Source organism: Gossypium raimondii, chromosome 13 (assembly GCF_025698545.1).
Source record: "Gossypium raimondii isolate GPD5lz chromosome 13, ASM2569854v1, whole genome shotgun sequence".
Classification (NCBI taxonomy): Eukaryota; Viridiplantae; Streptophyta; class Magnoliopsida; order Malvales; family Malvaceae; genus Gossypium; species Gossypium raimondii.
Window position 1 is genome coordinate 38,639,632 of NC_068577.1, and position 16,410 is coordinate 38,656,041.

General features: G+C 32.0%; 2 protein-coding genes across 5 annotated transcripts; one reads left to right on the forward strand and one right to left on the reverse strand.

Moving 5' to 3' along the window:
• Positions 1 to 5,939: 5,939 nt before the first annotated feature.
• LOC105782914 (exocyst complex component SEC15A) lies at positions 5,940 to 8,990 on the forward strand. Its single transcript, XM_012608008.2, has 2 exons — positions 5,940 to 6,150; positions 6,358 to 8,990. Exon 2 carries the CDS (start codon positions 6,385 to 6,387, stop codon positions 8,752 to 8,754), a length of 2,370 nt encoding a protein of 789 aa, XP_012463462.1. The 5' UTR covers positions 5,940 to 6,150; positions 6,358 to 6,384; the 3' UTR covers positions 8,755 to 8,990.
• A 3,279-nt stretch (positions 8,991 to 12,269) lies between these two features.
• LOC105781570 (fumarate hydratase 1, mitochondrial) lies at positions 12,270 to 15,832 on the reverse strand. Of its 4 annotated transcripts, none has more exons than XR_008192678.1 (11): positions 15,251 to 15,832; positions 14,681 to 14,762; positions 14,441 to 14,506; positions 14,284 to 14,350; positions 14,100 to 14,150; positions 13,933 to 14,028; positions 13,397 to 13,495; positions 13,276 to 13,305; positions 13,116 to 13,181; positions 12,564 to 12,888; positions 12,270 to 12,469 (listed from the first exon to the last, which is right to left on the reverse strand). XR_008192678.1 is itself a non-coding variant. In XM_052626246.1 (10 exons), exons 3-10 carry the CDS (start codon positions 14,473 to 14,475, stop codon positions 12,802 to 12,804), a joined length of 531 nt encoding a protein of 176 aa, XP_052482206.1. In that variant the 5' UTR covers positions 14,476 to 14,534; positions 14,681 to 14,762; positions 15,251 to 15,831; the 3' UTR covers positions 12,559 to 12,801. The 4 variants fall into 4 exon arrangements, 1 of the variants encoding a protein (XP_052482206.1); XR_008192676.1 differs by having other exon boundaries at positions 14,441 to 14,534; positions 15,251 to 15,831; XR_008192677.1 differs by having other exon boundaries at positions 12,270 to 12,486; positions 14,441 to 14,534; positions 15,251 to 15,831.
• Positions 15,833 to 16,410: the final 578 nt, after the last annotated feature.

The window sequence follows — 16,410 nt, forward strand, 5'->3', positions numbered from 1 at the left end:
AGTTGGAAAGGGCTACAATCAAGTGGAGGGAGTTGATTTTCATGATGTTTTCTCTTCCTTTGTGAAACATATGTCTATTCGGGCGCTTTTGGCCCTTGTTGCATCAAATAATCTTGAGTTAGAACAGTTAGATGTAAAAACTACTTTCCTTCATGGTGACCTAAGGAGGACATCTACATGCAACAACTGGAAGGCTTAAAATTTGAAGGTAAACAAGATCATGTTTGTCTCTTACAAATGTTTTTGTACGATTTGAATCAATCTCCTCTGCAGTGGTATAAAAAGTGTGACTCCTTCACGTTGAGTATTGGTTTTTTTCGAAGTTAGTATGACAATTGTGTTTATCTACAATGTCTTGATGATGATTCTTTTATATATTTGTTGCTTTATGTTTGATGATATGTTAATTGCGGCTAATAATTCATCTGAAATTGATCGTCTTAAAACCATGCTTAACTCTAAGTTTGAGATGAAAGATTTAGGTGCAACAAAGAAAATTTTGGGATAGAAATTTTGAGAGATAAACATTTAGGGAAATTGTTTTTATCGCAACAAAGGTACATCAAGAAGATTCTTGAGCGATTTGAGATGCAAGATGCAAAATCGTAAGTACTCTTTAGCTGCACACTTTAAACTCTCAATTTCAGGTTCCCCATAGAATGAAGAAGATGAAAGGTGCATGTCAAAAGTAGCTTATTCAAGAGTAGTTGGAAGCTTGATGTAGGAAATGGTTGTAATAGCCCGATTTTAGGCCTATCGGAACAGTGGTTTCGGGACCACAAATCCGACGAAAAAAAATGTAATGGCCTGAATTTTCAGAGGTGTCGGAATGATGATTCGAGATCACTAAATTCGACAAATGGGTAGAAAATATTATTAATTTAGTAAGTATAAGTTAAATGTGAAGTTAGGAAAATTTTTGAAATAGTGAATAGTGCACTAGAAATAAATATTAAAATAATTAGAATCGAAATGAGGTATCAAGACCTCAGGGATTTTAAACCGAGCCATAAATATTTTTATAAATATTTATGGAGTGTTAAAAAGTTAGTATTAAAGTTTCGTTAAGAAATTTTAAAGTTCCGATAATTAATTGAACAAAAAGGACTAAATTGTAACAAATGCAAAATTTTGGGAAATGATTAAATAGCTTAAATGATAAAAGGAAGAGGGCTTAAAAGGCAAATAGACCCAAGGTCTATTTGGGCTGGACGGCAAAGGCACGAAATCAGCAAGAAAGTAAGAAGAATTAAGGGCAAAATTGGAATATTGCAAAATTTGCTTAATAAAGTTAGGACCAAAGTGGAATTATCTAGATTTCTCTTCATTTTTATGAATTATCATCAGCTAAAAACACCATGGAAGGGCTTCTTCAAGCTGGTTCTTCATATTTTTATTACAAGTAAGTTCAATTCTTGACTATTTCTTGAAATTTTTGTACTTTTATGACTTTTACAACTAGGCCCACTTGTTAAATTCATTAGTTTTTGATTTTATGAAAGAATTTGAAAGTTAATATGAATATGTGCTGGATTTTTTATATGATGATTTAGCATGAAATTAGAGCTTTAAATTGTTCATATGCTGATTTTATTGAAAGAATTGAATAGAAAGTGAATGTTTGGGACCTAATAGTAAAAGAGTTTGAAGATAGAGTTATATGTGGAAATTCTGAATTTCAATAGTTGTGTAACAACTTATAATGTTTAGGTAAAGTATTAATTGAGAAAATTAGATTAATTGAGGGGTTAATTGAGAAAGGACCGAATTGTATAAACTGTGAAATTTGGGGCAAAATGGAAATCAACATTTTGCACAAAAGCAGTTTTGGACAGCAGCAGTAGTGTAACTTTGAAAAATCACAAAAAATTTTAGAGATTGAATTAGAGGATGAATAAAATATGAAACTAAAGCTTATTGAGTCTAGTTTCTTATAAAAGAAATGGTGTGAGCAATGAAATTGTAAATCATGAGATATAATAGATTTTGTGAGACAAGGTCAGAATGAATTCGGGTTCCCCTGTTCTGACTTTGGAAAATCATTAAAAATTGTAAAAAAATTATTATGAGTTATAATTTATATGGATAGAATCCTTAATGAGTCTATTTTTATAAGAAACAAACAAAAACATCATCCGAACTCTGTACAATGAGATAATTAATTTTTAGTGAAGAGTGGTCGGAACTGTCAGACAGCGGAACAGGGGAAACTTTAAAGAATAAACTGTATTATTTGGCTAAACCAAAAATTCTAAAAATTTTATGGTATGAAGATATGTGAGTCTAGTTTCAGGGAAAATTAACGGATCTTAATTTGGAGCTTTGTAGCTCTGGATAAAAATAATTTAGTGATTCTAACTCGGATAAATAGTTTTGAATATACATGTGAGTGAGTAGTGAAATTATAGCTAATGTTGTTTAAGTGTGTTATACACATTAAGGATGTGGAATGGAGAGGAGGATGAGGAAAATTGGGAAATATATGAATGATTTGTGTATAATTGGTCATATGCTTGATTTTAATTGATAAACGATGAAATAGAAATGATGCTTATATTTGTGCATTATTGGTCATGGTTTAAGCTCATGTGTGAAAATAAAAGTTTCATAGTATGTGTGTAAGGTATATTCGGTATATGATTTGGCATGAAATAATGTCATGAATGGTTTATGAATTAACACATGTTGGTAAGCCTGATACATGAATAAATGTTGTGCTCATCCATGCTTATAATGCTTATGCTATACGTGTATTTGGCTAACATATTTGGTGTATATGCTTAGACTTGACCAAGTAGTGGCTAGATTATGCCACGTTAAATTTATAAGTTATGCATTGAAATGGTTTATCGTGTGGTTAGTTCCAAAAGAGTTATGTTTAAATACACTAGCTTGCAACTATGGTTGAATGATATGCTTATATCCTGTGATGTGCATAGAAACAAGTGTGGAAAGATAATGAAATAATAAGTTCATATGGCTGAAATTTAATGATTAAATGTTAATTTCACGAATTATACAATGTATGATGAAATGTATTTATTTTGAAATGAGAATAAAATAAAAATGTGAAAAATCGAATAAATGATCAAATTAAGCGGGCAGCGGATTTGAGTACTTCGATCAAGAGATAAAGTGATAAGTGGTAGCTTTAGCTACACTTATCCGATCAAGTGAAAAGTGATAAGTGCTACACTTATCGATCAAGAGAGAAAGTGATAAGTGGTAGCTTTAGCTACACTTATCTGATCAAGTGAAAAAGTGATAAGTGCTATACTTATCTGATCAAGTGAAAAAGTGATAAGTGCTATACTTATCTGATCAAGTGACAAAGTGATAAGTGTTAGCCTTAGCTACACTTATCTGATCAAGTGAGAAAGTGATAAGTGGTAGCCTTAGCTACACTTATCTGACCAAGTGACAAAGTGATAAGTGGTAGCCTAGCTACACTTATCTGATCAGGGACAAGTGATAAGTGATCATACGTAAGACCATAGTTATACTATGGCAAAGTGAAAGTGAAGTACTCAATTTTCCGTAACCATTCCCTAATTTGATTAAGGATGGTAAGTGACAAATGAGCCCAAAAGAATTAAAGTAAATGGATAAGTGGTAGTGTATTTATATCAGGACGATGTTGTTATTCAAGCTAAAGTGATATTTTCATTGCAAATTTGAGAATTTCATAAATGTGTTATTGAATGGTATAATCAATAAACATTGAGTTAAATGGTAAATACGTATTAGTGTTGAACTTGATGTCATTGAATTGTACGTGAATTAAATGGAAATTGCTAGTGATATGATCTAAATCGTGAGCATGAGAAATTGCGAATTGAAGGAAATGGAAATGAAGCATTGAATTGCATGAGTATGTATCGGGTCTCGTAAGCCCTAATTATTATGATTATAACATTTTGAGGATATACTGTGAAAAGTTATAGGAGCATGTTAATTATTTTGAAAGTTTTAATTTAGATGAAATTTTATAACTCGGTTAAATACATTTACAAGTGCATGTGTTTTGGTAATGCCTCGTACCCTATTCCGGTATTGAATACGGGTAAGGGGTGTTACAATGGTATACATTCGTCCTGTTATTTCACATGTTGTTAGTGTTGTTTGCCGATACATGACAAATCTTGGTAAGTTACACTGGTATGAAATTAAGTGGATTTTCAAATATTTACAGGGTACTTCTAACATGTGCTTAGAGTTTGGAAGAACTGAAAAGTGTCTAGTCAGATATGTTGAGACTTAGATCGAATAAGGTCTCTCACAAGTTCCTATTTGCTTTTGAGAATTGTGCTATCAATTGGAAAGCGACACTTCAAGCTTCAATGACTTTGTCGACTCCTAAAGTAGAATACATGACAATTACATAAGCAGTAAAAGAAACAATTTGGTTAAGAGGCCTATTCAATGAACTGGTAAGTGAAAAAGGGGGCAGCTGCCGTATATTGTGATAGTTAAAGTGCCATACATCTAACTAAAGATCAAATGCATCATGAGAGAATGAAGCACATAGACATTTGTTATCATTTTATTCAAAAGGTGATCATTCAAGGGGATATTCAGAATCTTAAAATTGGCACATAACACAATCCGACTGGCATGTTGACAAAGAGCCTTCTAGTTTCAAAGTTTGACATTGTTTGGACTTGGTAAGTAACCGACGAAGAATCAGTTAAACCCATAACAGGGCTCAGCAAGGGAGCGGATCCAAATATAAGTCAAGGTGGAGATTTGTGGGAGAATGCCTCTTATTTTGACCAAAATTTATTTTGGCTTTTCTTCTCCTAGTTAAACTCTGTTTTTAGTTTCCCACTTAAACTCTAATTAATCTAGAGCTATTGTAGTCATATATGCTACGCATTTCAACCTATAAATAGGCCTTAGTTACTCTAGATTTTACACAACAAAAATATTTAGATTGAGAGAATTTTGTTCTTTATTTCGAAGGGTTTTTTCTTGTGAGGCTTTAGGTTTTCTTTTAATTCTCTGCATATTTTGTACTCTAATTTATTATAGTAAAATATCTTTTTACCCGTGATTTTTATCCTCTTTTGAGGAGTTTTTCCACATAAAATTTGCGTGTTCGATATTTTCGATTCTTATTTTTTTCACTTTGTTCGTTGTTTAATCGGGTTTATCCCCTACAATATTCTATTATGTCACATCAATTAAAATGATCTTACATATCTCTCTAGTGCTCTTGAATATTTCTTTTTGGGATACTTTTAACTTATTAATTCTAACAAATTTCATTCTTTTTACTAATGAATTTTTCTTAGATACTACTAATGTATGCTATTTATAGATTTAAACTTAAATTTTAATTGATATATAACTCTAACATTAATTAAGTTATAATTAAAAGATAAAATCATTTTTCTATTTATATACTTAGACTTCTATTCAAACTATAACTTCATTTTATTATGATAAAAATATGAAAATAAAAATTTTACTTATAAAAATAAAAATATTGTAGAATTTTTAAAAATAATATTTTAACCTTAACCATTGTTTATTTTGACTTATTATAATTTATATACTTAAACTTTTATTCAAGTTATGACTCTATTTTAAAGTGAAAAAATTATCACAACTTATTTTTAAATAGAGTTATAAATAATAATTCTAAACTAAATTTTAAATATTTTAAATGTTAATTTAAGTCTTTCCAAATTCGTATTTATATATATTAAATTATAATTATAAATAAATATTATTAAAAATATAAAAATACCATCTAAACCTAAAATAAATATAAAAATATAGGATATTTTAATTAAAGAATATTAAATATTTTAACTTTACTGCTAAACCAAAGGATCATTGACATCTTATATAAACTTTTTACATTTATTGATTATATTTTTCTTATTTTATTGCCAATTTATTTCCTTGTAATATTCTTGTTAAGCATATAGAAAAGGAATTTATATTTCCAATTTTATTCCGACAACAGAGAAAAGAACGAAAAAAAAGCGACAACGACGACGACAACAACAACAACGATGACTTGATTTTCATTTTCTGAGTTTCTATTATAATGTGAAGAAATTTACAAGAAAAGTGAAACCCCCAGCTTTACCTTTCAACCCACCAAACTCAGATCCAACACTCTTCTGCCTTCTTCTTCAGGTACTATTAATGCTTCTTCTTTTCATTATTAGGGTATTTATTCTTTGCTGTTTTTGCTTATGTTCCTTAAAAACTTCTGATTAATTTTGGGTCATAAAAGCTGAGTGCTTCATAGAAGAAATTTTACAACTTAGTCTCTACTCTATGCTGTCCTCTTGATTGAGTTTATGTTTTCTTTTTTATTTTTTGAATACTTTTTGTTTGCAGTGTTTTGTTTGATTTGTTTATTGAACAATGGATTCCAAACCCAAGAAGAGAGGTGCTATGGAGAATGGGGATACAGGGGAAGACTCGGTACTCGCAACCTTGATCGGGAATGGGGATGATTTGGGTCCTCTTGTTCGACATGCCTTCGAAATGGGGCGGCCTGAGGCTCTTGTTCACCAGCTGAAGCATATTTTGAAAAAGAAAGAAGCCGAAATTGAGGAGCTCTGCAAGACTCACTACGAGGAATTCATTCTTGCCGTTGATGAACTTCGTGGCGTCTTGGTTGATGCCGAAGGACTTAAAAGCGATCTTTCCAGTGATAATTTTAAGTTGCAGGAGGTTGGGAGTGCTCTTTTGGTGAAACTTGAAGAGCTCCTTGAGTCTTTTTCGATTAAGAAAAATGTGTCTGAAGCTATTAACATGTCCAAGATTTGTATTGAAGTCTTGGAGCTATGTGTCAAATGCAATACTCACCTTTCAGAAGGCCAGTTTTTCTTGGCATTGAAAACTGTAGATTTGATTGACACAAACTACTTGCAGAATATCCCTGTAAATGCAATCAAAATAATGATAGGGAAGAATATTCCTATAATAAAAGCTCATATCGAAAAGAAAGTGACTGCAGACTTTAACGAGTGGCTACTTCACATTAGGAGTTCTGCCAAGGATATTGGGCAGACTGCAATTGGTCATGCTGCATCGGTACGCCAGAGAGATGAAGAGATGCTTGAACGGCAGAGAAAAGCCGAGGAGCTGAACGTTTCTGGCTTAGGAGATGTGGTATATTCATTAGATGTTGAAGAAGTTGATGAAGATTCTGTTTTGAAGTTTGATCTTACACCTCTTTATCGAGCATCTCACATCCATTCCTGTCTTGGAATCCAAGAGCAATTTCGTCGATATTACTACAAAAATCGTCTATTACAACTCAATTCAGACTTGCAAATCTCTTCCTCACAACCATTTGTTGAATCATATCAAACCTACCTAGCTCAAATTGCAGGCTACTTTATTGTGGAAGACAGGGTCTTGAGGACTTCTGGGGGCTTGTTGTCTGCCGATCAAGTTGAGACAATGTGGGAGACAACTGTTGCAAAAGTGGTGTCGGTCTTGGAAGAACAATTTTCTCATATGGATTCTGCAACGCATCTTCTCTTGGTGAAGGATTATATCGCTCTTCTTGGGGTTACACTTAGGCAGTATGGGTATGAAGTGAGTTCAATTCTTGAGGTCTTGGACAATAGCCGAGACAAATACCATGAGCTTCTTTTTGAAGAGTGCCGTCAGCAAATTAGCAATGCTCTATCTAATGATTCCTATAACAAGATGGTAATGAAGAAGGATTCTGACTATGAAAATAATGTTTTGGCATTTCATCTTCAGACTTCAGATGTAATGCCAGCTTTTCCATATATTGCACCATTCTCTTCTATGGTGCCTGATTGCTGCCGCATTGTTCGATCATTCATCAAAAGCTCAGTTGATTACTTGTCTTTTGGAGTGAATTCTAATTTTTATGATGCAGCAAGAAAGTATTTGGACAAGCTCTTGATTGATGTGCTTAATGAAGTTGTAGTGACTACGGTTCAGAGTGACGGCATTGCTGTATCTCAAGCCATGCAGATTGCTGAAAATATACCATTTCTTGAAAGATCTTGTGACTTTTTCCTTCAACATGCTGCACATCTTTGTGGGATTCCAGTTCGATCAGTTGAGAGGCCTCAGGCCAGTTTGACTGCCAAGGCGGTCTTTAAAACTTCGAGACATGCAGCTTATCTGGCTGTCGTGAATTTGGTAAATAGTAAGTTAGATGAGTTCTTGGCGCTTACAGAAAATATAAACTGGACGGCCGAAGAGATATCCGAAAATAATAGTGAGTATATGAATGAGGTGGTCTTTTGCCTTGACACTGTTTTCTCAACAGCACTGCAAATTCTGCCATTGGATGCTTTATACACGGTTGGTTGTGGGGCTCTTGAGCATATTTCCAACTCTATTGTGGCTGCATTTCTCAGTGATAGTGTGAAGAGGTTTAATGCCAATGCAGTCATGGTTATCAACCAGGATCTACAGAAGTTAGAGAGTTTTGCTGATGAGAGGTTTCACAGCACAGGCCTAAGTGAGGTATACAAGGAAGGTAGTTTTCGAAGTAGCTTGATAGAAGCCCGGCAGTTGATAAACCTATTGTCCAGCAGCCAGCCGGAGAATTTCGCAGATCTTGTAATTCGGGAGAAGTCCTACAATGCTTTGGATCGTAAGAAAGTGGCTAGCATTGTCGAAAAATTCAAGGACCCAGCAGATGGGATCTTTGGGAGCCTTTCAACCAGAAATACAAAAACAAGTTCACGGAAGAAATCAATGGACATGCTCAAAAAAAGATTGAAAGACTTCAACTGAGAACGATTCAATTGTTTGCTTGCATTGGAAGCGGTTGTGTCCATCTTGATCTTGATATTTTCTTTTCCCCCTTTTCTAAATGACATGGTTTGTAGTTCATTTGATCGCAGATTATTATTAGTTTTATATTCCTCCCTATTGTCTTTCTGTTTTCTTTCTTCCGGTTAACCATCTTGGGAAATAAGTCAGGAAATCGCCAGATACATTCTCATACATTAAGGTCACTTCAAACTTTACTCAGAATCTCTTTTAGATACTTCTGATGTTTTATATTCAGCACATAGTACTTATACCAGATATTCATTTATGGTATTATATTAAGAATTTAGGTCTTTATGATCAACACAATGACAATTTTCGACAAGAAAGAAGCTATTTCTGAGCAGAACTTTTTGGTATTACAAGAACAACTTAAAACTATGTTACTTAGGCTATGGTGTGACTGTCAGATGGTAGTAAGTGCTAGAGGTGGGAATGTTTAATCTTTCTAAATTTTTAATATATTTGGAGGGTCTAGTCCTCGTATCCATATCTAAATATGTTATTGGACATGAGTGTTGGAGGGGCACCTAAAGAAAAACTAGCCTTTGAAGAACTGGTTTGGAGCTGCATTTGATCGAAATTGCTGAATACGGCCAAACAAAGGTAAAATTTTCTTCTCATTCTTTTACAGTTCGTTTCTGTTTGCTTGCAGCTTTTGGCCAGAACAGACGTTTTCTCTTACGCACATGTATTTTTGTTTTTGTTTATGTTTAGCACTGATTTCATTCCTTCTGCCTCATTTCTCTGTGGAACTTTTGATCTCCTTTTCTTTTTCACATTTGTTTTAATGTTATCTTAATGGCAGTTTGTCCATTAGAAGATCTTTTGGTTTGTAATTTTGCAACTGCTGTTGAATTATGGATTTTACATACAAATAATTCTAAACTTGGGAGCATTTAGCAACTTGAAACTACAGCATTTGATCTGTTTAGTTGTTGGATTTGTATTTTCCAGGACATACATACTTTTAGCTTGAACCAATCTTGAGGTGGTGAAGTGCTTGAGAGATAGAGTGTTAGATATTTATTTGGAGACCCTGTTCTTAAATGTAGAGAATTTTGACATAACATTGGATGGATATCATATAATGGTGATGTTTCCTCATCTTTGTCACTTGCCTACATAAAAATCCTGCGTTTCCTTTTTGAACCGAAGGAGTAGGTTGTTTTTCTTTTCTTTTTTAATTGAACTCCATTATCATGGATAACCAAACCAATCTAAATCAAATAAATATTATTGGTTATGCTCAATTCATTTTTTCTTTTGATTTTTTAAAAGTTTTATATAGTATTTGGGTGTATATTTTCTCTGAAGTCATGTTTGAAGCAAAAAAGAATTTTAAGTTAGGGGCATGGTTAGCTTAATGATAAGGTGTAAGAAAACATTCAATGGGCCAAACGAATATGCAATGTAAATAAACTTCAATTCAATTATATGCATAATTGGCGTTAAAATATGTTTGTAAAATTTATACAGATATGGCAATTACAACTGTAGACAATATGATTAAAAAGGCTTTGAATATAAAAAATATATATATCTTTTTAATCAAAAATGAAAATTTAAATGTTTTTTTAATTTCTTTAATTTTTAATTTTAAGAATAAAGATTAAATTGACAAAATGTGTTAAGTTGAGGGTTAAATTTGTTAAATTTTGTAGATTCAGATTAAACTAATAGAATCTGTAAACATAGGAGGGTTAAATTTGTTATTTTGTCAATAAAAAGGGCCACCGTTAGTAATTTATTTAATAGATGAGTGATCAAAATATTAAATTTTAATAATGTTAATGGCTAAAACAGAAAATTTTAAATTTGAGTGATTAAAATAGAAATATGTTAATAGTTGGATGACTATTTTATAGTTAACCAAAATTATTTAGTATTTATGTAACAAAAAGCAAAAGAAGAAAATGATAAAGTTTTACAAGTTTAGTCATTTATATATGATTTAAATTAAATTTTAGTTATGAACTTTAAAAATTATGATATGATCACTAAACCATTAATTATCGTTAATAATGACAAGTTCATATATCATTTCAAACAAAAAAATTCAGATTATATAGGTAATCCTTATACTTTTCTCTTGAAAATTTGATTCTTTTTTGTTAATTTTTTGGATAAATTACACTTAAGGTCACTAAATTATTAGTATGTTTACGTTTTGGTCACTCAAATTTAAAAGTTACAAAGTGATCATTGAACTATTTGAAAATTTTTGTTTAAGTCATTGGGTTGTTAAGGTTTTTTTTAAAGTCTGACTAGTGAGCTCTAAGTGATGATCCGGCAGTTGGTACGGTGGACTAATACCCACGGACGAGTAGAATAGCATATATTAGATCTAAGTCAATCTAATAGTTAGTGTTGAAAATCAAAGTAAATAATTATTTAGATTTTGGTTTGTACATTCGCGACGTTTAAGATTATTTCGTAAAAAAACATTGAACTGTAGAAGAGAAGGGGAATGAGAACTTCTGATTGGTGCAGGTGGTAGGAACAGAAATGTCATACAACGATGATTTTAACAACTCAATAACTTAAATGAAAACTTTCGAATAGTTCAATAACCATTTTATAACCTTTTGAAATTAAATAACTAAAACGTAAATTTACTAATAATTTAATGATATTGAGTGTAATTTGTATATTTCTTTTAATTTTACTTTCCTACTTTTCTCTCTTCCCCTTTCTTTATATTTCCTACGACCAAGTATTTCATTAAATCGCCAAATTGGTAATTAAGGTTGATGGTGATGACTATATTTTAATGAAAAAATTATTTATCAAAATGTTATGAATTTAAAATTATTTATTGAAACAATTCAAAAGGAACATGTTTCTTGAGTTCCATGCTAAATCATCGTCAATTTTTAAACATCAAACACATCATTTGTCTTTCGAGGATAAGTCGCATCATAAAAATTTCTTTATTTTGGAAACCTTAAATCACCGTATGTCAAGACGATTTTCATTTTATATATTTTACATTTTCCCAGTGTGAAAGATGGTTGATTTTTGTTTTGACAGATCTAATGATAAGTAGCAATATAATTAAGGGTCAGTTCTTCATTGCTTTTGAAAGTGCTGTGGAAAAGTACTTTTGAGAATTTTGAGTGTTTGGTATTGCTGTCAAAAAGTGCTTTTAAAGAATAAAATGTCAATTTTAGACATGATATTATAAAGTAACAAATATGTAATTAAATAATGTTCAAAGTAGTTAATATTATGATATTTTAGCAAAAATATAAAAAAATAATTTATTATAACTTATTGTTAATATTTTAATATATAAAATTAATTTTAAATATTTCTAAGTAATTAATATTAATTATTTATTAAATTTAATTAGAATATATAAACTATAATTAAATATTTGTAATTAAATATTGACACAATTGTATTATTATAAAAATTATTTTTTATTTTTAATTAATGCTTTTAACACATTTGTATTATTTTATTTTAAAATGTATTTGAATATATAACTCATATTAGATATTAACATAACATAGAAAACATAAACCTCATATTATAATGACTACGGTGGCAATAGTAGAAAAATTCTTCCAAAAATCGAACTTACTAGCTTCATCACTGAACGTCATCATTTTGCATCTCTCCAAATGAAAGCTTTTTTCTTTCTTCTCCTTTTTGGTGTTAAAGAGCAAATCTACACATTTTGCAGTACTGTTACAGGAAGAACTTAAATGAAAGGCAACACCTTTAACATACATAAAAAAGGATTCAAGAGCATTAGTATGTACCAAAACTTGATGCCATCTCTTTTATTTTGCCTTCAACTTTACTTCAATAGGTTTTCCCCTCATTAGTCAATCCATGACTATTCTTTTTTTTCACTACATAAACTGCATGAACAATTCCAAGCAAATGGGAAACCTCAATAATATTGTTTTCCATAATCCGACTGAGAAAAATGGTCTTAAAATTAATTAAAATCTAAGCAATTGCTGCTTAAGTCTCCTCTAGCAAAAAAATAAAAATTCAGTCAGATGGGCCAATCGTTTTCTCAGGGACCACAAGAGTGTCAAATTCTTCGCTTGTGAGCACACCAAGGCTCAATGCTGCTTCCTGCAGAAGATAAGCGCAGAAACAAGTGTAGGTTATATTCAGTATTTCAGCCATCAAAGGAAAGGATTAGGACAAACATTGAAACAGTTCCATATGAGAACAACTTAAGTGAGGTCGAATTTCCATATTAAGATGTCAGTAAGCACAACAAAACAAAGTCATTGCTATCCATGATTGCATCAAAGATACTCAAGAAGTGAACCATAAAGAGAAGAAACAAATCTCACCTTCAAAGTGGACCCCTCCTTGTGTGCTTTCTTGGCAACTGCTGCAGCATTGTCGTAACCAATTTTCTGAAAGCAAAGAGATCATTAGAGACGTGTTCAAAATGCAAAAGACTCATTAAGGAACAACTGATCCTAGATAGAAGCAGGGAAGAGAACTTACCGGGTTCAAAGATGTGACATGCATTAGAGACTGCAAGACCATTCAAAATGTCACAAGACAACATACGATCATTAGCTTGACAAAATAAACTTAAAACATTCAGGATGTGGCATCAACTGACCTCATGTAGTAATTTAGAAATTCTTTCCCTATTGGCTTGAATTCCCCTCACGCAGTTCTTCTCAAATGAAGCAGATGCGTCACCCAGCAATCTTAATGACTGATAGCAAAGGACAATGATCATCAATGAATGAAAATGAACACAAGTGGAGAAATCAAGTCAAGTCAAGCATATGATTGTCAAATCTCAAAATCTAAAATATCTTCATTGCAAAACTCGCATAATTCTTATCTATAATTTTTATAGTCTTAGGAAATAAAGAGATTTGGCCTTTCAAATGAGTAGTGCAGAAAATTTACAGATTCAGATTTTGAAGCGTTGAAATCAAGCATACAATTTTCAAATTGCAAATTCTAAGAATATTTTTCATTGCAAAAACTCACATAATTCATACTTATAATTTTAGTGAAGTCATATGAAATAAAGAGAATTGGCCTTTCAAATGATTAGTGCAGAAAATTTACACATTCAATTTTGTAAGTGTTGAAATTAAATGAATGCAGCTTTTCAATAACTTTGTAATAGAAAACACATACATGCAGGAGTGCATTAGCAATCATTGGCTTGAACACATTCAATTCAGAGTGGCCATTGGATCCGCCCACTGTGATAGCAACATGGTTACCCATTACCTGCAAGAAACTTTCCGTCTTGTTATAGACTGATAAAAGAAAGTGAAAATTTAACAGTAACATATATTTACCTGGGCACAGACCATAGTAATAGCCTCACACTGGGTAGGGTTTACCTTCCCCTGAAACAGATAACTTCAGTCAAACTAACAAGATTATATGGGAAGAACAATAGTCAAAGGGAAAATAGAATAGAAGTAAAAAAAAGGACTTTGCTGATAAATGAATCCATGGAAATTGAGATGAGAATCTTACAGGCATTATACTGCTGCCTGGCTCGTTTTCAGGAAGAATGAGCTCACCAAGGCCACATCGGGGACCACTGAATAAGAAAAATGCCGAAACCATCAGAATAATGCCAACCACACTCACACACACACACAAAAGAGGGTTATCCAAATTGCAGACAAACCTTCCCAGTAAGTGTATGTCATTTGCAACCTTCATCAGGGACGTAGCAACAGTGTTTAGGGCTCCGCTAGTTTCAACAAAGGCATCATGTGCAGCTTGATTAAAGAGAAATAAATATTCATGAATGTGTAACTATTTTGCTTGACAACTTAAAATGGAAAAATAATCAATTCCTTCAACCTAAAACAAAATGGAAAAATAAATAAATAAAAGCTTGATCAGAGAGAGCTAAGAGATTCACCAAAGCTTCAAACTTATTTTCTGCTGTGACAAATGGCAAGTTTATCTCATCTGCTACGGCAGCAGCAATTTTTGCATCAAACCTAGATCAATTTTAACATTGGGCATTGTCAAGTTCAGTACGAGAATCCTAAAGGAACATTGTTATGATGATAAATAATGCTTTCAAACAAATAGTTCATTCTTCATAATAATTTCAGTTTTAAGTTTGCATTTAGTAAATTTGGTAACAGCAGCTTCAAGCCATGGCACAGCAGATGCAACATCTATTAATATAAAAATAATATATAGAAAGTTTACACAGGTGCACTAGCTTTAAACAAACATTCAATGACCAAAGAGTATTTCTGAGGCTCTGACCATAAATATAAGAGATAAAACATGAATTATAGCTTAAAGATCATAAAGGGCTTGGATCTTAATAAATCAGAGAGCAATATTGAAGCAAACAGGTAAAATAAATCAACTATATAGCATCAGAATAAAACGAACAAAAGAAAACCAACTGAAATTGACAAAGGAAAATAGACATAATTACAAAATCAGAGAAGCAATGTTCAAGGTAACATACCCTTTCTTTGTGTTCAATCCAAAACAAGATGAGGGCAAAGAACCAGCGTAGCAGCAGAGGGAACCAGCAGAGAGCAGAGAGCAGAGAGCAGCGTAGCAGCAGGTACTGGGCGTCGTGTGGCTAAAAAGGTAAAAGTAACCAGCTCAAAAGTACTTTTTGGCTGAAAAGCTAAAAAAATCTACTTTTCATCTGCTCAAAAGTACTTCTCAGAAGCTGAGAATTTGCTATCAAATGAAGGATGTTCTTCATTGCTTTTCAAAGAAAAGTACTTTTCTAGCTAAAAGTTCATCTCAGCCGCAATGAAGAACACAGCCTAACTGATGGCAGAAGGTAAAATAAAGATGGGCTCTAAAATTTCATTCAAAACTTTTTTTGTGCTTTTAGGTTTTATCGGGAGAGATAATTATATCTTAATATACAAATATCGTGATTTAAATTTCATTTTGTCTCCAAATAGCAACTTCATTTCTATACTCTAAAACGATTATTCTCCTTATAAAACTTTCTCTAATGAAAGCTTAGTTACACATTGATAGAATAATTTAAATACATCAGAAAAATCTCTTACTAATTCTCCTCAAAATAAAGAGATTGATTTTTCGCTAAACCCACCCCACAAACAAATATTAGTCTTCAATATATATAGACTTTTGCAGCCCAAGTCAATCCAACTAGTGCGATCCAATTGAATTATTAAGGTTTCATCCATATCAAGTATTCTAAGGCAAAACATAATCTTAAGATATTTTTTCCATACTTTTTTCGGTTATTTGTTTCTTTATTTATGGAAACACAATTGCACCAAGCTTCTTCAAGTTGTCCTTACTTATCTAAATATCTTCCTCAAGTAAACTATGAAATATATTGAATAATATCCTTTAAGAAAGTGCACAAAAATAATCACAATAATCAAATCAAAATATGCCAACTAAATATTCTCCTCATGTAAATAATGAAATATATTGAATAATATCCCTTAAAAATGCACAAAAATAGTCACAATAATCGAATCAAAATATGCTAACAAAACAAGCAAGCTATAATATTTAGCCAATTTTTCGTTAAATTGCAATCGACGTTGTAGTTGGCAGTTATAACCGGCACTAACGAACTCTTCCAAAGTTGAACATGGCTACCATATAAAGAGCTAGAATCCAACT